Source organism: Falco peregrinus, chromosome 2 (genome assembly GCF_023634155.1).
Source record: "Falco peregrinus isolate bFalPer1 chromosome 2, bFalPer1.pri, whole genome shotgun sequence".
In the NCBI taxonomy this organism is placed as follows: domain Eukaryota; kingdom Metazoa; phylum Chordata; class Aves; order Falconiformes; family Falconidae; genus Falco; species Falco peregrinus.
This window is the reverse complement of record NC_073722.1, coordinates 126094158-126115673: the sequence shown is the minus strand read 5'-3', so window position 1 is coordinate 126115673 and position 21516 is coordinate 126094158. Positions and strand designations below refer to the sequence as shown.

Here is a 21516-nt window from a genome sequence, read left to right as displayed (position 1 = left end):
AGAAAGAAGTAAAGCTGCTTTGGGCCCTGAATTTCCAGTTTAATTCATTTCTCAGAAGCTCAGACTTTCTGGAGCAGGTTTAGCTGTGCCTGGGCTGCGTGGTTGCTAGTGGCTTTGCAGTGGGGAGCTGCTGGCCCAGGGGAGAACTGGTGGCAAGGAGGTGTTGTGGGGTGGGACAGCAATGGGCAAGGGAGATGCTCCTCCTTGAGAGGCTTGGTGGCTGCTCTCCCAGTGCCACATCAAGGGTGGAAGCTTATTGCAGAGGAGCACTGGGGGCCTCCCAGGAGGACTGAGGGATGAGAAAATGACCAGGCTGGGGAGCTGGGGACATCTGGTGCCCTCTGTGCTCAGGGCGGCTGGTGGTGTGGCCGAGCAGCAGCGCCGCAGTCCCAGGCGTTGCTCTGAAACCATCCTGTGCGCCAAGTTTGCATCGCACAGGTCAGCTTGAGCAGCTGGGCTACCTCAGCTCGGCCTCATGTGCTGCTTCCATGCCCCGTACGGTGCTGGCAAAGCCCCATGTGGCGCAGCCACACTGGCAGAAGTCATGTAGGCAGAGCAGGAGCCTGTGCCAGCAAAGGAGCATCCCGCTGCTGTGTCTGCAGCATCTCTGCCCCGTGCTGATGGGGACCCCGGTGTCTGCACAGCCCTGGGGTGCAGCATCAAGGACTGGCCATCCTGGCAATCCCCTTGCAGCTGGGCAGGGAGGTGCTGTGCCAGCGTGCAGCACTGCCCTGGCACTGTCCCCATGTTCCCTGCACCACTTACGCTGTGGCTGACCAGCAAATGCAAACTGCTGGTAGTTCTAGTGTTGCTGATGGTTGTGTGTGGTGGAGGGGTTCACGTGCTGTCCCACTGCGGCCCCCAGCTCCCCAGCGTCCATGCAGGCAGAGATGCAGCGGAGGCACCAGCAGCAGAGGGGATGCTAGAGGCATTCAGCCCGGACTGGGTTCCATGGTGGTTTGTGCACTGCGGTGCCTGGCAGGGATGAGCAGGGGGTTACAGGGGCTGCTGCCAGCCCCTGGCGATCAAGGCAACCTCCTCGGCATCCGCTGGTGGTATGAGTGCCTCGGCACGGCTCGGGCCCCTGTTTGGTGAGAGGGCGGCTGCACGCGGTACAACTCGTCCCGCCGCCCGCGGCTGCCAGCCCACGCGCTGAGTCAGCGCCTCTGCGTGGGGAGCTCCGATGAGTAAGGGTGGGTTGGAGGGGCCACGCAGGCACATGTGTGCATGTCTGGTGCTGGGGGGGGGCACCCTGCCTGCTGGCCCCTCTGTCAGCCCCACGGAGGGGCAGGCGCTCAGTGGCCGAAGCCGGGAAGGCAGCCATCTCTTTGCTCTTCTTTCTGTTCTAGTACATTGAAGCCATCAGCAACAAGCAAGGTGAGCTGGAAAACTACGTCTCTGACGGCTATAAGACAGCTCTTACAGAAGAGAGGAGACGGTTCTGCTTCCTGGTAGAGAAGCAGTGTGCAGTAGCAAAGAGTGCGATCACTTACCATGCCAAGGTGAGTCAGCCCCACTGCTGCTGTGTTCCTGCGGCCCACTGCAGGTCCTGGCTGCCCCATCACCGGGTGGGTGCTGCTGTCACGAGCCGCTGCCTACCGAGGAAGCTGATAACCTGCAAGCTGCAGCTGGTGTGGCCCCGGTGGCACGGGCGGCAGGATGCATCAGTGGGTGACCCACAGGCAAGGTGCCCTGGGAGAGGCAGGGCTGTCCTGGGGTGGTGCTGCCCTTCTGACGCAGGGAAACGTCTCCCATGGGTGCCGCTCTGCGTTTCAAAGCAGCTTCTGGCTGCACGAGGTAGACTGGACCGACTGTGGTTTGCCAGAGTGCCAGCGCGGCGGTGCTGATGGCAGAGCTGGCAGTGTATGCCGCCATCAGGCTCAGCCAGGCGATGCCAGCCCCTCTGCCATGCAGCTTCACCCGCACAGGAGAGCTTGTGGTGGGTGGCTGGGGTTCAGCTCTCCTGTGCATCATGGTCACAGAGGTCTGAGGGCTCTGCCCTAGCAGAGGCTCCTCAGGTTCCTTGCGTGTCAGTGACTTGCAAAAGCAGAAGAAATACAAAGCGGCGATGTTCCCACTTGGAGTGGGGGCGGCGATGCCCACCTGGCAAGGCTCACTCCAGCCCTGGCCTTAGCAAAGGCGGGGATTAAACCAGATACTAAATGCTGCTCCAAACCCCCTCTTGCCCATTCCCAGGCATCCCACGTCTCCTGGGCTGGAGCTTCTGCCCACCAGCCTGGGGAGTGGCAGCCCCCTGTGCTAGTCCAGAGCAGAATCCATCCGGATGAGAGCTGGGAACACCAGTGCTGCTCCCGCAGCCTTGTGCTTCTGTTCTGGTTGTTCCCCACCGCCACCCTCCATCGCTCACAGCACCCATCTGTCACCACTGCGCTTGGCACTGAGGAGCAGGAGAAGGAGTTTGGATTAGTCAGTGCTGTCCTCGCGCTGCGCTACAGGCTGGATCTATGCTTGGCATATGCAAACCCCTCCTGTAGTGCAGGAGGGGGGAGGGAAAAAAATCCTCCCCAGGAATGGTGAGGGGCAGCCGGCGTAAGGGTGCCTGTGCCTGCAGCATTGTTCTGGCGTGGTGAAACCAAAAACTTGTTGCAGCAGCAGCAAATGGAGGGTGATTGTTGCAAGAGGGACTTTGCAGGTGGCTCGTCCAGAGCTTGATGGGCATATGTGCTACGTGGGTGCCTGGCCCTGCAGCAGCCTGGCAGCCGGTGTGGGCCTTGCCGGCTAAAAATGCCATTCCGCTGCTGCCAGCAGCTCCCAGAGGATGCTGGCAGCAGCCATAGTCTGGGTGGTGAGGCTGTGCCGCGTCTGGAGCCGGTGGCCGATACCAGGGAAATGTTCTGGGACTTTGAAATTGGCTTTAGAGGGTTTTTTTTAATACACAGGGACCAAGTTGTCTCCAGGTGAGATCAGCTGCGAAGCCACGCAGGTCACCCTCTGCTGTGGGGCGAGAGGTGCTGAGTCAGGAGCCTGAGGGTCTGCCTGGCCCTTAGCTGGGGAGTGACCCAGCTTGGGACATTCCCCCGGTGTCACACTATGGGATGCATGCTTGTGCATCATGGGTATATAGCTGAATAAGGGCAAACTTAGCTCTATTTTTATTATTTTTTCCCCTTGGCTCAGAGCGTGGTGGTGGGTGGCTGCCAGTGCTGCCCACAGGCAGGGGACGGTGGGGATTAGCTGCAGGGTGCTGGGGCTGCAGGGTCTTGGAGCTGAGGAGCCCTGAACAAGAAGCTTATCCCTCAGGACCTGGGCAACAGCACGGTGCGGGCTGTGCGCTGCCCAGCCTTTGGTCAGGCTTTGTTGCTCTGCTCAGTTGAGTGGTGCTGTTCCATGAGGAGCCCAGCACCCTGCCCAGTTTCCCGCAGCCCCTCTGCTCCTGGAGCTGCCCTGTGCAGGATGTCTTGGAATAAGCAGGGGAGATTAATTACCTTTTCCTTTCCTCCTTTCCATTTTTCATGACACCTTCCTGGCTCAGCTGCCGTCAGAGGCTGGAAATGCTAAGTCCCTGTGTTTTGTCTTGTCTGTGCCATGCATGGAGGAGCTGATCAGTCTTGTGGCCAGAATCAGGCCAGCTCCGGATCTGCACAGTGCTGCCCAGGGAGGGATGCAGAGCTCGGTGCCCTGCTCCACACCCCGTGCCCTTATGCCTCTCTTCTCTGTTGCAGGGGAAGGAGATGCTGACGCAGAAGCTGCCACTGTGGCAGCAGTCCTGCTCGGATCCCAACAAGATCCCGGACCGTGCTATACAGCTGATGCAGCAGATGGCTGCCAGCAGCAATGGCACCATTATGCCCAGTCCTCTGTCTACATCCAAATCCAACCTCATCATCTCTGACCCCATCCCTGGTGCCAAACCTCTCCCTGTTCCCCCGGAGCTGGCACCTTTTGTAGGAGTAAGTATCTCCGTGGTGGAAGCTGTCCTGCCCTTCTGAGCAAAGCTGGAGGGATGAGCCCAGGCCAGTGTCACCGTTGTCCTCAGCAAGTTGCCTTTTATTGGATTGTTGTTGATGCACAGAGGTGGGCAGCTCCGTGCACGCACTGCCCTGGGATGTGGGAAGCAGCCTGGCATGGGGATGGGCAGCCTGTCCTTGTCCCATCTAGCTTCAGTTGCTGAGCTGTGGAGGGGTGCAGGCTGCAGGAGCTGCCGGGGGTCTTTGGGGACCCCACAAGCTGGACCCATCTGGCCGGACTGGTCCCAGAGCTGTGAGGCTGAACCAAAGTACCCCAGTAACAGTGGGAGAAAGTGGTTGGAGTGACCCATGGGATGAAAGGCCCTTCAGAAAAGGGTCTCCCCCCGGATGTGTGGTGGGGGCACAAGCTGAGCAGTGGAGCTCAGGAGGGATTTCAGGTGCAAGGCAGCTTGGAGCAGTAAAATACTGCAGAGGGTGACCCCCCTGCTCACCTAGGTGGGGAACTGACCAGGCTGAAGCTCCAGTCTGCTGTGAACCCCCTTCCCAGGAGCTGGTCCCACTGTGGGAGCAGTGGTGCAATGCCCTAATGAAGATGTTCCCCATCTCCCCCCCTCCTCTCCTCTCTCCGTAGCGCATGTCGGCACAGGAGGCCATGCCGGTGATGAACGGAGTCTCAGGCCCAGACAGTGACGGGTACAACCAGTGGTCTGAGATGAAGCCAGCACAGCCCAAATCTTTATCTCCTCCCCAGCCTCAGAAGCAGCTGAGTGACTCTTATTCCAATACACTCCCAGTTCGCAAAAACGTGCCACCAAAAAACAGCTACACATCAGGTGAGGCTCCACCTTCCACGCCGGGGCTGTGGGGTGCCGCGGGGCTGGCCAGCGCTGGCAGGGAGCTTGGTGGGGCCGGGCGCAGTGCGCAGGGTCCCCAGGGATGCTGGTGGTGGCCGCGCAGTGACTGGGAGCATCCTTCTAGTGTCAGGTGCTGTTTGTGCCTCTGGACCTGGGGGGTAGTAAATGAGCGGAGCTGGGCTCTGCCGTGGGTTCTTGGCTGGGTGGGCTTTCAGCCCACAGACAGGATTTCCAGGAGGAAGAATCCTGAGGAATCTCGGCACACAGGGAGGCTGCTCCCTTTGCCACAGCTGGTGGGCGATGCCCAGAGCAGTGGTCTGATCCTGCTGAAGGGGGAAGGAAGGTGTGAGTCACACTGAAGGCTGTATTGGCACCTGTGGTGAAATGAGCAGGGTTAGGGACCTCTCCTGGCAGGGCTGCCCCATCCCTGGCTGTGCCAGGCTGGGCATGGCCACGGTGTCCGGTACTCGAGGCACTCAGTGGTCTCTGTCTCCCACCAGCTGAAAACAAGACACTGCCGCGCTCCAGCTCCATGGCCGCAGGGCTCGAGAGGAATGGCAGGACAAGGGTGCAGGCCATTTTCTCTCATGCTGCCGGAGATAACAGCACCCTCCTGAGCTTCAAGGAGGGTGACCTCATCACGCTGCTGGTGCCAGAGGCCAGGGACGGCTGGCATTACGGGGAGAGCGAGAAAACAAAACTGTGAGTGCGGTGGCTGTCCTCGTGAACCGCTGCACCTGGGTGCAGCCTCTGGATCCTCCGAACCGCGTGGGTCCGGCTCCATCCCCTGCCTTTGCCTTTCAGGAGGGGCTGGTTTCCTTTCTCCTACACGCGGGTCCTCGACAATGATGGCAGCGAGCGCGTCCACGCGAGGTAGGAGCATCGGTGGGTGGGTGCCTGCGCCCCTCTTAGGGCAGGCGTGTGGGCTCAGCACGGGAGTACCCCGCTTCCCCACAGCAGTGTCGTTAGGAATAACTCCCAGTGCAGACGGGTGGTAGCTGGTTTGGGGCGGGGGGCTTTGGCTGTGGGGTCCCCCGCCACGGGTGGACTGGCCACATGGGGTCTCAGCCTGGGGTGGGCTTGTGCTGATGCCTCTGCCTTGGGCTCCCCCTCCCCCCCAGCCTGCAGCAAGGGAAGAGCAGCAGCACCGGCAACTTGCTGGACAAGGACGACATCGCCATCCCGCCGCCCGACTACGGCATGGCCTCCCAAGCCTTCCCGGCACAGGGCGTCAACACCTTCAAGCAGAGGCCGTACAGCGTGGCTGTGCCTGCCTTCTCCCAGGTGAGCCCGCGGGCCCTGGGGGCTTCTCCCACTCTGGGGGGAGGGGGTGGGGGGGAACCTCTTATAAAAACAGGAGATGCTTGAACAAATCCCTGGGTGTTAATCCCTGCTGCAGCCCGGTGCATGGTGGCCCGGGTGTCTGCAGCTTCTCCGTCCTGCCTGTGGGTTTAAAGCAGAAGGATGAAATTTGTTAAAGCGCGTTCTCCGTCCTGGCGTGGTGTAGGTGGCATGTGGGTGCAGGAGGGCTGCTCTCCAACCTGTGTTCGTTGTTTGTAGGACTACCTAATGCCCTATGGGTGTGCAATTAAAGACTATTCCAGTGGCCTCTGCCAACCACCCTCGGCTCACTACAAACCTTACACTAGGTCGACAGCTGTAAGTCCAAACACACGCAATGTTTCCCTTGGGATTTACGGGCAGTTGGCTGTTTTTTGCCTGGTGACACATGTGCCTTGCCTGGGGCCTTGACTCCTGCTGAGCATCTCTCCTAGGGAAAAGGGACAAGGGGATGCAGGGAGAGAGCAGGAGCAGTAGATGGGGAGGACCAGCCGGTTTGGCTCACCTAGGTAGAACAGGCAAGGTGCAGCAAGTGAAAGGCACAAAACAGCACCGTAAACCCCCAAAGGACAACACTTGCCGACTCCATGGGAGCCTCCCACCAGAAACAGGCTGTTCACAGGCAGCTGGAAGCGTTTTCTCTGGCACATGCCAATTCAAGCTGGTGATGGTCCTGTGGGGGCACTGGGATGAGTGTACGAGGCTGGGGCAGACCCAGCCAGGGTGTTGGTGGCTGTCCAAAACAAGCTCAGGGCTCCTCAGGTAACGACCTGGGGAGGATGCACATGTGGATGAGGTCAGCTTAACCCAGGAGCCATCGGCAGAGTGGGGCTTCCCCACCAGATGAGATGGTGGAATGAGCCATGCTGGCTTCCCCAGAGTGCTCAGCATGTGCCAGCAGGTGGGGAGAGGTGGCCATGCAGCACCCAACCCTTTGGCAGGGCGCTCTGGAGCGGTGGCAGCTCCAGCCAGGATGTGGCCCTCTCTGCAGGGGATGGGACAGAAGTGCAGCTCCACTTCTTGCCATTTGCTGGGTTTGCTGCTGATTTTGAGGTTTTGTGATTGGGAGCGTTCCCAGGACGGTGGGAACACAGGTCTCTGATCCCTGGTGCGTGTGCCAGCTCGGAGACCAGTGGCTCTTGCTTCCTCCTGGAGCAGTGCCATGCTTGTCAGGGAGAGCAGAGCTGCTCCGCAGTCATACCCCAGGGCACATCCTCTGAGCCCGGTCCCCATCTGCTCCTCAGGCCAGTGTGGTCCTTCCCCGCTGCAAAGGCTGTTTGGTACCAACTGAAAGAGAAAATGGTCCAAAACCCTGTGGGTTTCTGGTGGGATTTAATACAGACAAACACCTCCCTCCACAGAACATCTCACTAGTGTCTCTCAGACTTATCCAGTTCTTTTTCGAGTGTCTTGCATCTTGAAGGCACTGGAGCTGTGCGCCATGGCAGGGCTGGGCAGGGCGCACTGGGGCTCTCTGAGCTTTTGCTGTCCCTTGTCTTGCCAGATAAAAGTCCCGCTCTGCAAGAGCGGAGCAGCTTTACTACCCGCTGTCTGTATCCCATTCAAATCATCTCTGTGTCTCCCTTTCCTCTCCAAATGCATTGGCCCCTCGGCCCTGGTATCCCTGGCTCCCAATGCACTTTGGTCTGTTTGTGTGACCCCCCCAGTGGCACCTGAGCCCACGTTCCCCACCCCTCACTGCGCTTCCTCCCCTCCTCTCCACAGGGTCTCGATGACTACGGGACAAGGTCCGTCAGCAGGTAAGACTTCACCTTCCTGTTGTGTTACCTGGAACTGAACTGTTGGTGTTGGCTCTGCGTGAAGCTGTGGTGCTGTGTCCCCACGGGGGTCCCTGCATGGGCTCCCTGGGGGCAGGCAGTGGCTGGGATGGGGCTATGTGGTAGAGGATGCGATGCAGGTTTTGTCTGCGAGTGTGGAGGGACCCAGAGTCTCCCCGGGGAGGAGGGCAGGTCCCAGGGGCCAGCCCCTGTGTCCCCAACCTTGCACCCCGCCAAGGCTTGTGCTCCTCCAGAGTTGCATCTCCCCAACTTCCTCTGGGCTTGTGCCCAGATAGCGATGCCCCCAAGAGTGCGTGCTCCCGGGGTCTTTCCCGACACCTTCTCCCACCCAGCGGCTCCTCTGTCCCCATTCCCTCTGCCTTGGAGCCACCAGGTCTCGCTCTTGGGGACAACCTGAGCCCACAGGCATGGGCTGCGAGCCCAGCAGTGATGGGCAGGGGTCAAGCCCGCCAGGGTGTTGGTGCCAGTCCCCGTGGTGTCGTGCTGGGAGCTGGGCTCCCGGGCACAGTGCTACCTCGTGGCGTGCGCCGGCACTCCCGGCCCCCCTGGCAGTCTCCTGTGCTTTGTTCCACAGCGGCAGCAGCAGTTTGGTATCAACGGTGTGAGGACACCTTGGCTAGCGGCAGCCCTTGCTGCTTGGAAGAGCTTTCTGCTTCTTTCCCTCTTTTTTCTTTTTTTTTTCCTTTTCCCCCTTGTTTCTCTACTTTTGGATTTTAAACTCTTGTGATCTTCAAGGAAACCATGGTGCTTCTCCACCCCTCCCTGGTGTTCACAGTGCCCTTGTTTCTGAAGCCTTTTCAGAGCAGAAACTGCCGATCGGTCTGTGCTCACTTTGAAGCAGCCTGGATGCAGTTTACATTGTAGTGGGACCCGGTTTTTGTACTCCCGTGTGAATGTTAGCGATGCACTATCCCTCCTCTGGGGCTGCATGCCAGCCCCTGCGTGCCAGCCTGGACAAAACCTCCCAGACTGGAACAAAAAAAAAAATATGCATGGCCTCTGGTGTCCGTACTGTTACTGAGCATCTGGGATGCCCGTGCCCAGATGCTGTTCCCGGGGGGGGGGGGGGGGGGGGGGGCTTGGCAGCAGCCCCATGTGTCCCCCTTGGCCTCATCCGCTTCCATCCCACTGCCTGCCGCAGTGGCTTTGGGAGAAGCAGATAGGGCAGGGCTCCTGCCCTGGGGAAAGGGCTGCTTCTCACCTGGGGTCCTGCCAGCTGTGGGGTGCAGCTGGCATCCCCCCCTGGAAGGGTCACTCCTGGTTGTTTTATAAATATATATATATTTTTTGTAGCAAGTATTGTTACCTCACGTTTAGCACTGGGGGCTGGCGCTGAGCCGTCCACGGGCGCGCTCGCATCCCTACACTGGGCTTGAGCAAGGCAGCCCCCGTGCTGTGCCAGGGGGCTCGGCAGCACCCAGGGGGCTCTTGCCTCGGCACTTGGGGTCCCGCTCCCCCAGCCGAGGCTGGCCGTTGCCCTTCCAGTGCCCGTGGCTGTCTTCACTGCAAAGCTGTACACGCTTTCTTTTTCTGATGTGATTTTTAAAACCTCCTACATTGCCTGTTTACTGGGACATTGCTGGCAATACAGACACACACACAGAGACAAGTTTTTGTTTTATATACTTGCCTGTGGGCATATTGTGACTAGACCCTCCTGCATTAATGTCCTAATTTTGCTAAAGATTTTTAACCCAGAATATTTCCTGCTGAATGACTGAACGTAGGGGGCGGGGGGGGGGGGGGAATCCCAGCCTAGCAAAGCCTGTATGGAGATTGTGAAGTGCTGAAAAAACTTTTTTAAAAGCCAGAGAGAAATGTGCCCTGTACTGAGTTATTGTTTGAATAAAAGTTTTATTTATTGCATTGAGCTGGGCCTCGGTGTCTTTTTCAGCTGCCGTGCCTGTGTGCTGCCCATCACTGCCTGCATTGCCCATTGCACGTTGCCATGTTTGTTGGGGGTTTTTTCCTTTTTTTTTTTTTTTTTTTTTTTGTCTGTTCTCCATCCCCTTGGCATTTGGTGGCTGTCGGAGATGCTGGGTGCTGCCTGCCTGTGCTCAGCCCCTGAAGGCTTTAAACAGCTTTGCTGAGCGGGAGCAGCTAAAACTGTTTAAGGGCCGGGTCCCTCCTGTGTGTGTGGCTGGAGGGGATGCTGCCGCATGCCACGGCTGCGCTTTCCCATCCTGGCGGTGGTGGGAAAGCTGCGATGGCTGGGGCAGGGGGAAGGAAGCCCCCCGCCTCCCTTCCGTAGCCCCTGCCGTGCCTGGCCTCTCCCCTCTGCAGGTGGCTCCCGGCGCCCCGGCTGTGGCCGTGCCCTTCCTTCCCCTCCTTGCAGGGAGCCGGCGGGCAGCACCAGTGACTCGATAAACATGACTTTTCCTCCTTTTTCTTCTTTTTCTTCCTGCTTCCTCTGCCCGGAGGTGCTGTGTGCAGTGCAGCCGATGGGTGCTCACATCAAAAGCCAAACCTCGTGTCTCCTTAACCAACACCTTCTGTTCCCGTCAAGGGGTCGGAGCGCATCCCGGTGTCCTCCAACCTGCCTTCTCTTTCCCTTGCAGCCCCGATGTTGAAGTGGCCAGGTTTTGAGGTGCCCCTGTCCGTAGTTAGTAAGTTGATGGTCTGGTGGGGGGGGCTGAGCCCTGGGTGCGCTGGTGCTGGGCAGGCCGTGGGGCTGCACGGGGACGGTGCCACCGCTCTGCTTCCCCCCCTGCACCCGGCCGAGTGCGTCCCCTCCCTCAGTCACCGCTTGTCCCCATCCCGGTGGCGGGAGCTCCGGGTCTGACCGCACTGCATCTGCACGGCTCCTCACACCGCTGCCACGCCGGGCAGCCTGCTGGGGCCACGCTTCCCCTGGGGACGCTGAGCTGCTCCTCCTGCTCCTGCTGCTTCCCCTGCTCCCCATAACCAGCTTCTTTGGTTGTAGGTGTCCGCTGTCCCACCAGTGCCTAGGCGCTGCATCACCGGACCCAGCCCTCTCCTGTGGGACAGAGCAGATCCGCACTAATGTCAAGTTTTTTGAGCAGCTTCTTTTGCTTGTATAGTGCCCTGGGGACACATCTTGGGAGCCTCCTGGTCCCCACCCCGGCTGTGGCCCCAGGGCAGGGATGGAGGAGCTTTCCCAGGAGCTGAGACCCACCTCGCTGGCATTGCAGAGCCCAGGAGAGCCCCTTTCCTGTTTCTCTTTGATTTGTGAGCTTGTTTTCCCTGTGGCTGCCAATGCTGCGAGCTCCCATCCCAATGGCTCTTGTCTGCCAGAACAAAAATAGTTAAATAATAACCCCTGGTGACTCATCAAAGCAACCTTTCCACTCCCTCCAGTCCTGAGAATCTATTTTGGCATCCTGGGGGGGGGGAAAGTGATCTAAGAATCTGCATTAATTAGGTGGGAAATTAATTACCCTATTTTTAAGCAAAAGCCATTTATCTTCTGAGGAAAGCAAAAGCACATGTGGAGAGGCGAGGGATGACCGGGGGGAGGCAGTGAGCGCCCTTCCAGGGGGCCTGCGGGGACCAGGCCTTGTCCCGTGCCCCACAGGAGGTGGTTGGGGATGTCCCCAAAGCTGCCTGGGTCCAGGCGGAGGTCGCCAGTAACCACGGCTGCTCCTGATGTGGCTTAACCCCACGGTCCTGTTTGTGTGGCTAACGGTTCGCCTGCGCCCGTCTCTGGGGACAGCAGGGCTGTGCCCCATGGGGGAGACCTGTCAGCCGTGGGACCCAGCTGTGGCAGTGCTGGGGGCTGAGCAGGGCTCGCCGGTGCAGGCACACCACCATTGCCACCGCTGCAGGAAGGAGAGGGTTTGCACAGCTCCCCAGGGAGGGCTGGGGCCAGCCAGGTAGGGGAGGGCTGTCTGCCTGCAGGCAGGAGAGGCAGGGGCTGCAGGGGGGCAGGGGGCTGCAGGGGTGCTCGGTGGCTCCCTTGGCCACTGTGCCTGGTGCAGGTTTGGACCTGATGGCTGCAGACAGCACAGGGTGACTGTGCACCACAGGCAGTCAGTGGTACCCCCATAGCTGCCTGCATCCTCTGGGAGTTAAATCCTGCCCGTCCTGCCAGGAGGGGACAGAGGGGACCTCCTCAGGGCAGGTAAGAGTGCTCCCCATGTCACAGCACCCCACACAGCAGCCCTTGTCCCAGCCGTGGGACCTGTGCAATTTGCAGATGCTGTGTGCAGCCATGGGCTGAACACGGAGCACGCTGCCATAGCCAGTGGGTGCTGGGGGCACTGGAATGGCTCTGGGGATGCCCCAGGTAGGTAATCCCTCAGGGGGGTGGGCTGCCGGGAGCTGGGCTGTGCTGGCTCTCGTGGCCCTGCCGAGCTCCAGTGCAGCCGGCTCACCTGGCGCTCCCGGGCTCTGCTGCCCCAGATATTTGGCTGCTTCACAGGCTGCTCAGCTGGCACAGCTTGGCTGGGGGGTCCCCATGCAGCCCATGGCAGACAGGGAGCCATAGCCACCTGCTCCCACAGTGGCACGGTGCTGATGTCAGGGGGCTCCCACTTAAGCCCAGCCAGGGGGGGCTGGAGCAGCTTCTCGAGCCCTGAGCCCCCTTGGCAGCCCCAGTTTTGGGCCTGCTGCAGAGCGATGGAGGAGAACATCCCATATGCGGCGCCCTTGCCAGCTCATCTCTTACATCCACCATAGGTTTAACTGGGATAGAGGCAGAAAAGCGGGGCCAGCTTGGCCCAAGGCTCTGCAGGGCAGAGCATCTCCAGCTTAATCCCTTCCCAAATGCTGCTGGACCGAGGGGGGTCAGGGCTGGTGGCCCTGGGCTGGCTGACGGCCCCACTGGGGCTTGGGCTGACCCTCGAGGGACACCCCGCACAGCTGCTGCAGCGAGCCGAGCCGCCTGGGCTCTGCAGCAAAAGCTTTTTGGGGTCTCAGCAGGTTGACGCTCACTGCGCCGGTGCCCCGTCCTCACAGGCCCCTGCTGCCACCATCCCTCCTGCTAAACTCTGTCTTCCTCTTTCTCTGCAGAAACCCCTTTGCCAACGTCCAGCTGAAGCCAACGGTGACGAACGACCGCTCGGCTCCGCTCATCAGCTGATCCAGGAGCGCTGGCGCCCGCCGTGCCACGCGGCACTTGCTGCCACCTCCTCACCGCTGCATGTCCGGCTTTCCAGGACTTCATTTTTAGGCGGCGTTTATTTAATCCTGCTGCTTTGAAAGCCAAAGGCTAAACCTAGTGCCCTAGTTCTTGCTTCTCTAGACACAGCTTGTTCGTCTCGGTGGCAGAGGGTTCCACCGCTGCCATGTAGCCTGTCCTTTGCCTGCGCAGAACTGGTGCCATGGCAGCGTGTCCCCCAGCCGGGGTTGCTTCTAGGCTTGGCAGCAGCTCACCACAGCTGGGAGAACGGCCTCAATCCCAGGGTGAGCTGTGCTTCGGGCTCGCGTGGGGTGGACTGGCAATGGCAGCGGGGAGACGGTCCCCCTGCTCCCTCTGCCCGATCAGGAGGGACCCCTGGGATGGGCGGGATAGCTGGGATCCCCCATGCAAGCCAAGGGGGCGGTGGGAGCTGTAGGCAGCTCCCAGGCTCCTGCAAGACCCCGGCTGCCCACCCCGGGCTGGGAAGCAGTGGGATGCTGGCGGCGGGATGCCAGCACTGCAGCCCCCGCCAGGATGGGGCCAGTGCCGGTCCCAGAGGCCCTGCACCACCAGGTCTCTGTATATGGTAGGGTGTTACGGTACTGCTGTAAAATATAAGCTAGGAAAAAAATACTTGTGGAGGTGAGGGCTCCGTTTAAGTGTGCCTTGGGGTGCCTGGGGCTGTGGGGTTCCCGGCAGAAGGGGCACCCTGCTCCCCTCGGACAGGCTCTCCCATCCAGACCTTTGCTTGGCTCTTTGCTCTTCCTCTGTTACTAGGGCTGCATGAGAAAGAGATAGATGTAGATAAATATATATATATACTTGCTAAGCTTATTGCTGGGGTGTGTGCCCACGAGCAAGCTGGCTCCTGGGCAGTTCCCGCAGCTCCCAGCTGCCGCTCGCTCCGAGCCGAGCCAGCGCGCCGGGGGTCGCACCCTTGCCAGAGCCAGGGAGAAGGGGGTTTCCAGGCAGGAACCGTGTCTCCTGCGGGTGGGCGGTGGTGTGCCAGGCAGCACAGGAGCACGGGGCGGGGGGCAATGCCCTCAGAGGTTTTTGCCTTTTCCGTTATATTTGTCATTTTGCACTTTTTAATGGCTAGTGCACTGCGGGCCGGTGCTTTGCGGAGCCCAGAGAGCCCAGGCGTGGGGGTCGCTGCCTGTGGGATTCCATGCAGCCGGGGCTCTTCCCCAGTCAGACGTGGTGGCTCATCGCTGCCGTGTCCCCTCCGATGGCTTTTTGGCAGCTCCGCTGCAGGACAGCAGCTTCTCCTGTGGCCGCCGGGGCTCTGGCTGCACACGAGGGCTGGGTTCGCTGGTTGACGCGCAGCTTCTTCCTCTCCCGGGGCTGGAGCAGATAAGGGGAAGGGGGAAGCAGATGGGGCAGGGGCAAGGGGAAGGGCTCTGCTGGGGAGCAGGGCAGCGGGTGGGAGAGAGCTGGGGGATCACAGTCCAGCGTGGGGCAGGGGGCAGGCCGGGGGTCCCCTTGGTCACTGGACCAGCGTTGTCCTCTTCCAGCCCCCCCGGGACCCCCCGGGCAAAACCCCCTGGGCTCCAGCCAGCCCCCGGGGCTTCGCTGCACCTCCTGGCTTGGTGGCACCTGCAAGATGTAACCTGAAATAATTTTTTTGTGAGAAAAAGTAATTTATGAGCAATAAAATCCCCCCCTACCCCCTTCCCACCCCCAGTGTTTTCCTTGGCCAGAGGCATCCGCCTGGCCCTGGAGCATCGCTGGTCTCCATCCCAAGCAGCCCCGGGCTGATGCGCAGCATCCCTGCGTGCCAGGCAATGATCTGCGCAGGAAACGGCTGAAGATATTTTAAAAACTTTATTATTGGCCCGATGATATTTGACACACATGCTGGGAGCTGTATGGAAATCAGCACTGATAAAAAATACAGCAGTTATGACCCGTATTGATAAAATAGACAATGTAATAATAGCCTTTCTATTAAAAAAAATATCCAAGACACAGCTCTGTCCTCATGCTGCCATCCAGAGGCAGGGACCTGCGGCACCATAGACCAAACCTGGGCTGCTGGGGTCTGGGCAGGGGGCAGGACAAGCACCCCACCGCCCTGGGTGCAAGGTGGGCGCCTGGAGAGGGGGGTCGAGCAAACTCTCCCCCCACCCCACAATGCAGAGCAAGCCCCCCGTAATGCAGCCAGGGTGGCGGGGGGGGGGGGGGGGGGGGGGGAGGGGCGGGCACAGGGCAGGGGGGAGCTGTGGGAAGGGCACCCCCCTGGGTGCATCCCACTCCTGCCCAGCAGCACCCCAGCACCAGCAATGGGTGCTGCACCCCATGTCACCGGCCAGCGTGGGGCTGTGGGGAGCAGGTAGTTACAAGCCAGGTTAGAGCTTAAATAAATCACTTAAATAAAACAGTAATTGTCATCAGTGGCTTGCCAACTGGCGGGGGGAGGGGGTGGGGGTGGGGGTGTGAGGATGGTATGGGTCAGGCACAGCTGCCCTGGATTTTGGGGCTGAAACTGGGGTCCCACCTGGACCCTGGCTGTCCCCTGGGAGTGGGGTGGGGGTGGCGGTGGGGGTGGGAGGCACAGCCCCCTGGGCCCCTACAGCAGCATTCTGCCCACCAAGAGGGGCCCCAGCTGGGGACCCTGCTCCAGGCTGGGCTGCCCATGAAGGTGGGCAAAGGGTGGGCAAGCGCGGTGCTGCCAGCACCAGGCTGGGCCCCGAGCAGCGCTGTGGTGCCGGAGATGTGCTGAGCCAGGGACAGGCTCGTCCCACGGCACTGGGCCCTGGTGTGGAGCAGAAACCCCCCAGCCCCAGCACCTGCCCCATGCCACGTAGGTGCGTGTGTGTGTCCGTGCACACATGTGTCCGTGCACGAGCACGTGTGCCCTCACCCCATGTGCATGGGGGGTGGTGGGAGCCAGGGGGGCTGCAGGGGATGGGGCGGAGGGTGGGGGTGGGGGGGCATTTCTCACCTCAGGGTTTGGTCTATAGACCCCAAAGGAACCAGCCCTGATTTCAAGGTTTCGCTCAGCTCCGCTTTACTTCCATTTCCTTCTGGAAGCTGGAATTGCACAATTATCCTAAGCCTCAAATGAATAAAAAAAACCCCAACAAACCCAAAACAAAACAAACAAACAAAAAAAATGGAACAAAGAACTGCAAGCGCCCACCCCCTCCCCCCCCCCACCCCCACCCCCCCCACCCTCCCCGCCTCGTTATGTCTCTTTGGCAGCACTAACTTAAAATCGCATCACTGTGGGTTCAGTCAACAGCAAGTTTTGTTTTTAGGGTGGGTTTGGATTTTTTTTATCCTTTTTCTTTAAATACAAAAATAGGTGGGTCCCGGGGGTCCACCCCATGTGGGTGGCAGCCGGGACCACCCCCCCACCAGCCCTCCTCGTGCTGCTCCCCACTGCAGCAGGGCAAGGGTCCCGCCAGCCCTCAGGGTCCCTCACCGGGCCAAGACTGCTCCCCAAAATGCAAGGGAAGGGGGAGCTCCCCAGCGCCCCCCCAAGCCATGCTGCCCACCCTGGGCACAGGGGGCACGAGAGTCAGCAGCAGCCCCGGCACAGGAGCGGGTGCACTCGAGGCAACATCAAGCAGTGGCAGCAGCCGGCAGCCCCTTGCTGTCAAATGCCGTGGGGCGGCCAAGCCACCACGAGGTGCAAGGCCAAGTGCACGGCACAGAGGAGGGGCGGCATGGGCGTGTGGGGACAAACACTGCCTCGGGGAGCACACGTGGGCAAGAAGCCAAGGGGGAAGACTTCACTGGGGGGGACACTCGGCAAATGTTAGCAAGGTCAGGGCACTACCCTTTAAATGCTATAATTTTTTTTATATATATATATATATGTATATATATATATATGTGTGTCTATTTATACACACACACACACAGCCACACGCGCGCGCGCACACACACACACACACACGCACAGCTGTCACCCACCGCCTGGCCCCGGGCCCTGCCGGCCCCGCTCCCACTCGCAGCAGCAAACGAGCTCCTTCCGATAAAATCTGCCTAAAAAAAATCCAGAGCGCGGTCTGGGAGCCCACAGCCAGACCCCGCTCCCGGTCCCGCCATCCTGCACGGGTGCCAGTGCCGGGGCACTGCCTGGCCGGCATCCCGGCTGGCTCACTCCCGGTCGCCGTCTTCGCTGCTGCCTGCAATGAGCAGAGAAGCAGCATGAGTGGGTCCCAGCGCTCCCGTGGGACACCCATCCCCATGGAGCGTCCCACATGCTGCTGGCTCCCACCACGGCTGGCACTGAGGGACAGCAGCTTTCCGGAGTGCTGAGGGTGGCAGGCGGTCCCAGCCGCCCACCCAGCAGCACGCCAGGGGGACTCACCTCCTATGGAGTCCATGTCAGAGTCAGAGACGTGGGTGATGGAGAACCGGGACACCGGGGCAGGCGAGACCGTGAACCGGGAGAACTGGATGGGCAGCACCTGTTTCTGTGCCGGCACCAGTGCGGGCAGGGTGGGCAGCTCAGGTACAGCCGCGTCGGGCTCTGTCGATGTCCCCGTCAGTGAGGCCATCAGGGACGGCTTCACCGGCATGAGCGGAAAGTCGTCATCCCACTCGAAGCCACCACCTGCGACACAAGAGCAAGGGAGCTAAGCCCACTGCGAGGGTTGCCACAGCCCGGCCTGCCACCCCCCCCATAACCCCCCAGCCCCTCACTCTCTTCCGAGGCATTGCCGTCTGAGGAGTCATCCGAGGTGCTCAGCCTGTCTGCTGGGCTGGGGGGGCTGCTGCCGGCGGGGGGCTGCCCCAAAGGCGGGGGGGGCTCCGGGAAGCTCTGCTCAGCCAGCTCCCGCGTGGGGCTTTCCTGCACAAGGGGAGATGGGCAGAAAGGGACCCTCACTGGTGGCACACCTGGGGATGGCTCCCACCACCGGTCCCTGTGCACAAGGATGGCATCCGACAAGGCAGCGGGGCTGTGCCCAGCGCCCAGGTCTGCCCACCCCACGGTCACCCACCTGGTCGAAGAGGTAGATGGTAACATCATCGTAGAAGGAGACGGCCTTCTTCTTGCGCTCCAGGTCCTCGCAGAAGGACTCGGAGAGCAGGCTGGGCATCTTGAGAAGGCTGCGCAGGTTCCTGCTGCTCTGGCTTTCGGCCACCACGATGGGCACGGCCGCCGGCTCCTCCTCGCTCTCCTCGCTTTGCTCCTGGATGTTGTAGCAGCGCAGCTCCTCGTCTGACTCGTCGCTATCCTCCGTGTCCTCCTCCTCCTCCTCCGGCTCCTCACAGCACTCGGGGGCAGCCGGCCGTGGCTCCCGGGCAGACAGGAGTGGGGAGAGGCCGGGGGGAAAGTCACCCCCCCGTAGCAGTGTGCTGGGACCCCCTGGCGCATCGCCCACCCCAGTCCCCTCCAGGGGCAGCCCCGGCGTGGAGGGCACAGTCTGTTCACCCTGAGCCACGGCTCCCCCAAGTCCAGGGGGGCCCTCGGGCATGTGGGTCCCTCGGATGGACACCGGCTCCCCAGGGCTCGCCAGCACCGGGGTCAAGAAGAAAGCCTTGGGTGGCACAGAGCCCGGGGGACAGACGTCCCCACTGGGGCGCGCAGAGCTGCCCGGCACCAGCCCCGTGCCAGCGGGTCGCTGCTCGGTGCCAGGCACCTGCCCCGCGGGGGTGGCCGGGGTGCTCCCTGCCTCTGCACCCTGCCAGTCCCCCACCAAAACCCCCGCTGCCAGCACATCCACTGCCACCTCGAGGCCAGGCGCTGCTGGGGGGCTGCTGGGTGCTCCCGGGGGGTGCAGTGGGTCCTCTCCCAGCATGGGGGCTCGCCCTAGGTCCTGCGCAGGGGACCGGGGAACCTCCTCTGCCTCTGGGGTCTGGGACCCATCACTGTCCTCGTCCTTGGGGCCGCGCTCAGCCTCAGTGTCGTAGTCGGAGAAGTAGGCAGAGTCGCGGTAGGGGTTCTTCTCAACGAGGCTGTGCAGCTCAGCCCCCAAGGAGGTGGAGAGCTGCGTTTCGGGGGCCAAGCCCTCGCCCCCCGGTAGCCCCGGGGGTGGCTTCCCCAGCTGGCTGAAGGCCTCTGCCTCTCGGGGCTCATGGGGCTCTTTGAGGACAAACTCAGGGGACTCATTGTTCTCAGTGTCATAGCCACTGTCAAGGGCCTTGGGCTGGCCGGCGGGTGCAAAGGCGGTGGGGCTGAAGACCTCGCAGGAGCTGGCTGTGGAGGGGATGTCCAGCGACTCCAGGGAGTCTGGCGTCCCCACCTGCTTCTGCAGGGACTTCAACACTGGGGCCGCCTCCACCCGCTCCACATAGTCCCCGGAGAAGTCAGTGAAGACGCCAGAGGTCAGCTCAGCTGTGTCCTCATCACTCCCCTCGTCGGCGCTGGGGAAGCTAGAGCTGGAGAACGTCTTGTCTGGTGTCCGGTCCACGTTGCTGGCAGCGCATGTGCCACTGTCAGTGGCAGCCTCCCCGGGCACCGGCGTGGGTGCCTCGGCGGTCTCCGGTGCAGGCTGGGTGCTGTCTGTGCCAGGCTCTGTGGGGGATCCGGCGTTCGTCACGGTGGTGCCAGCCACGGGGGTGGCCTCCCCCAGCCCCACTGCAGCCATGGCGTGGGGCAGGGGGCTGCACGCAGGGCTGCTCCCCTCCACGCTCTCATCCGGGTGGGCATCGTGCTGGGCCCCTGCCGGAGCTGGCAGGGCCGTGCCGGGGCCCCACGGCGTGCCGGGGCTGGCAGCCAGCGCTGCTGCCTGCGAGCGGCCGGAGGTTGATGAGTCACGGCTGTGCCAGGCCTGACGCCGCGGGGAGGGCGAGCGGCACGGAGAGGAGGAGCCGCCGGCAGTGCCGGGGGGCTGATCCTGCCGCGGGCGGCGGAAGTCGTGGCCCGGCGGGGACCCCCCGAGCTGGGGCTGGCCGCGTGGCACGGTGCCCAGCGGCTTGGCCATCAGCCCCCGGAAGGTGATCATACGGCGGTAGCACCAGCTGTCGCCAGCCAGGGGTTCGCGGGACGCGGGGCTGCCACTGCCAATGTTGTTGTTGGAGGAGCTGTTGGAGGCCCAGGGCTGCCGCTGAACCAGGGGGCTCGCACCCTGCGGGCGGGGGGCACCGGGGGGGCTGTCCTCGCCCAGCTCCAGCGCCACGCTGTCCGGCCGGGCCCCGCTCTGCCCCAACAGCCGCCCGCCCGGCAGGGGTGCCTGCGGCTCCCCGTACTCCCGGGGGCTGTAGGTGCAGTTCACCGACGGGGAGACGCCCAGGGGGTCGGTGAAGATGCTGGGCTGGAAGGCGGGGATGGCCCAGTTCTGGCTCCCTGGCTGCGTGGGCTCCTGCTCCAGCAGGTACCCCTCGGCCCCATGGCTGGGGGACGGCTCGTAGCCCTGCGGCTCCTGCCCCGGACAGGGGTAGGGGTAGTACTCGGCACACTCCCAGGAGCCCTCGGCCGCCGGCGCGTGGCCCAGCAGCGGCTCCATGCTGAGGGAGACGGTGGGGCTGCTGTCGGAGTCGTACGTGCTGCCACTCTGGGCACCCTGGGCTCTCCAGCAGGATGGGGGGCGCAGGGACCCCCGCTCACCCGCAGGGCTGTAGGCGCACATGGCATAGTCCAGCTCGGCGCCGCCCTCCCCAGGCCCCTCAATGCGGATGTAGTACTCGCTGCCCAGCGAGGGGCTGTGGGCACCCAGGATGGGCACCACACCGGGGGCCGGCAGGCTGGGGCAGCCCGGCGGCTTGCACTCGTAGCAGGAGGGCGAGACCCCCAGGCTCAGGCGCCCCGCCGTCGTGGCCGGGTAGTAGAGGTCGTGGTACCGGGCGGCGCTGCTGGGGCTCAGGGACCCCAGAGGTGCCTGGAAGTGCTCGGTCTTGGTGTGCTCCCACTTGTACTCGAAATTGAGGCCGTGACTGGTCTCCATGACAGTCAGGATGTCATCCCCATCTGAGGGGAAGCCATCGGCCGAGAACTGCTCCAGCAGCGGGAAGGAGGAGAGCTCGGGGCCGTGGTGGCTGGCGCTGGCACTGCCGTTGGGTTTCATGGAGTTCCAGCGCTTCTCAAACTCCTCCTCCACTTCCGTCGCCCCTTTGGCGCAGAGGTAGGAAAGCAGGAGGTGCACCTCCTCTGCCGTCGGGCGCTGCTCCGGCTGCAGCCAGCAGAACTGCATCACCTCGTACCTGGCGTGGCGAGGGGTGAGGGTCAGCCCCAGCCCCCTGCCCACCTGGGGACCGGGAGAGGGGAGGGGGGCAGGATGTGGCCGCAGCCCGGCCCAGGTCCTCACCAGCGCTCTGACAGCGAGAGCTTCAGCTGGGGCTTGGGCAGCTTGAGCTGCTGCTCCTTGATGGCATAGGCAAGCACTTGCCGATCGGAGTAGTGGTCGTAGGGCTGGCTGCCCAGCTCAAACAGCTCCCAGATGGTGACACCCAGCGACCTGCGGGCAGGGCAGGGGATGCTGGGGGTGGGGATGGGGACACCCCGCCTCGATACCAGCCAGCAGCCCCAAAAACAATCCACCCTGATGCATCCTACTGCGGCTGCACTCCTGGCAGACACTTCCCCCTGCACCCTCCGGCCACCAGCCCATGCCGTGCCT

At 62.0% G+C, this 21516-nt stretch overlaps 2 protein-coding genes and 1 long non-coding RNA gene across 15 annotated transcripts in view; 1 reads left to right on the top strand and 2 right to left on the bottom strand.

The window, feature by feature from the left end:
* Positions 1-14194, top strand: part of BAIAP2 (BAR/IMD domain containing adaptor protein 2) — a 47669-nt gene extending 33475 nt beyond the window's left edge. The window contains exons 7-15 of one of the 6 annotated variants that reach the window (XM_055795196.1): positions 1350-1502; positions 3684-3911; positions 4561-4762; positions 5284-5485; positions 5588-5656; positions 5905-6067; positions 6344-6442; positions 7850-7884; positions 12895-14194. In XM_055795196.1, coding sequence (XP_055651171.1) covers positions 1350-1502; positions 3684-3911; positions 4561-4762; positions 5284-5485; positions 5588-5656; positions 5905-6067; positions 6344-6442; positions 7850-7884; positions 12895-12964 — 1221 coding nt within the window. In that variant the 3' untranslated portion in view covers positions 12965-14194. The other 5 variants (XM_055795193.1, XM_055795190.1, XM_055795194.1 and 2 more) reach the window with 5 other exon arrangements.
* LOC129783797 (uncharacterized) lies at positions 9875-12974 on the bottom strand. The gene is made up of 2 exons (XR_008745677.1): positions 11060-12974; positions 9875-10900 (listed from the first exon to the last, which is right to left on the bottom strand). It is a non-coding gene; the product is annotated as an uncharacterized LOC129783797 (long non-coding RNA).
* Positions 14069-21516, bottom strand: part of AATK (apoptosis associated tyrosine kinase) — a 24098-nt gene continuing 16650 nt past the window's right edge. For all 8 annotated transcript variants that reach the window (XM_055795181.1, XM_055795182.1, XM_055795183.1 and 5 more), the window contains 7 exons: positions 21205-21354; positions 17959-21100; positions 17660-17807; positions 17325-17570; positions 16925-17139; positions 15948-16036; positions 14069-14613 (listed from right to left, as the gene is read on the bottom strand). In XM_055795181.1, the coding sequence (XP_055651156.1) occupies positions 17111-17139; positions 17325-17570; positions 17660-17807; positions 17959-21100; positions 21205-21354 (3715 nt within the window). In that variant the 3' untranslated portion in view covers positions 14069-14613; positions 15948-16036; positions 16925-17110. The remainder of the gene's footprint in view (positions 14614-15947; positions 16037-16924; positions 17140-17324; positions 17571-17659; positions 17808-17958; positions 21101-21204; positions 21355-21516) is intronic.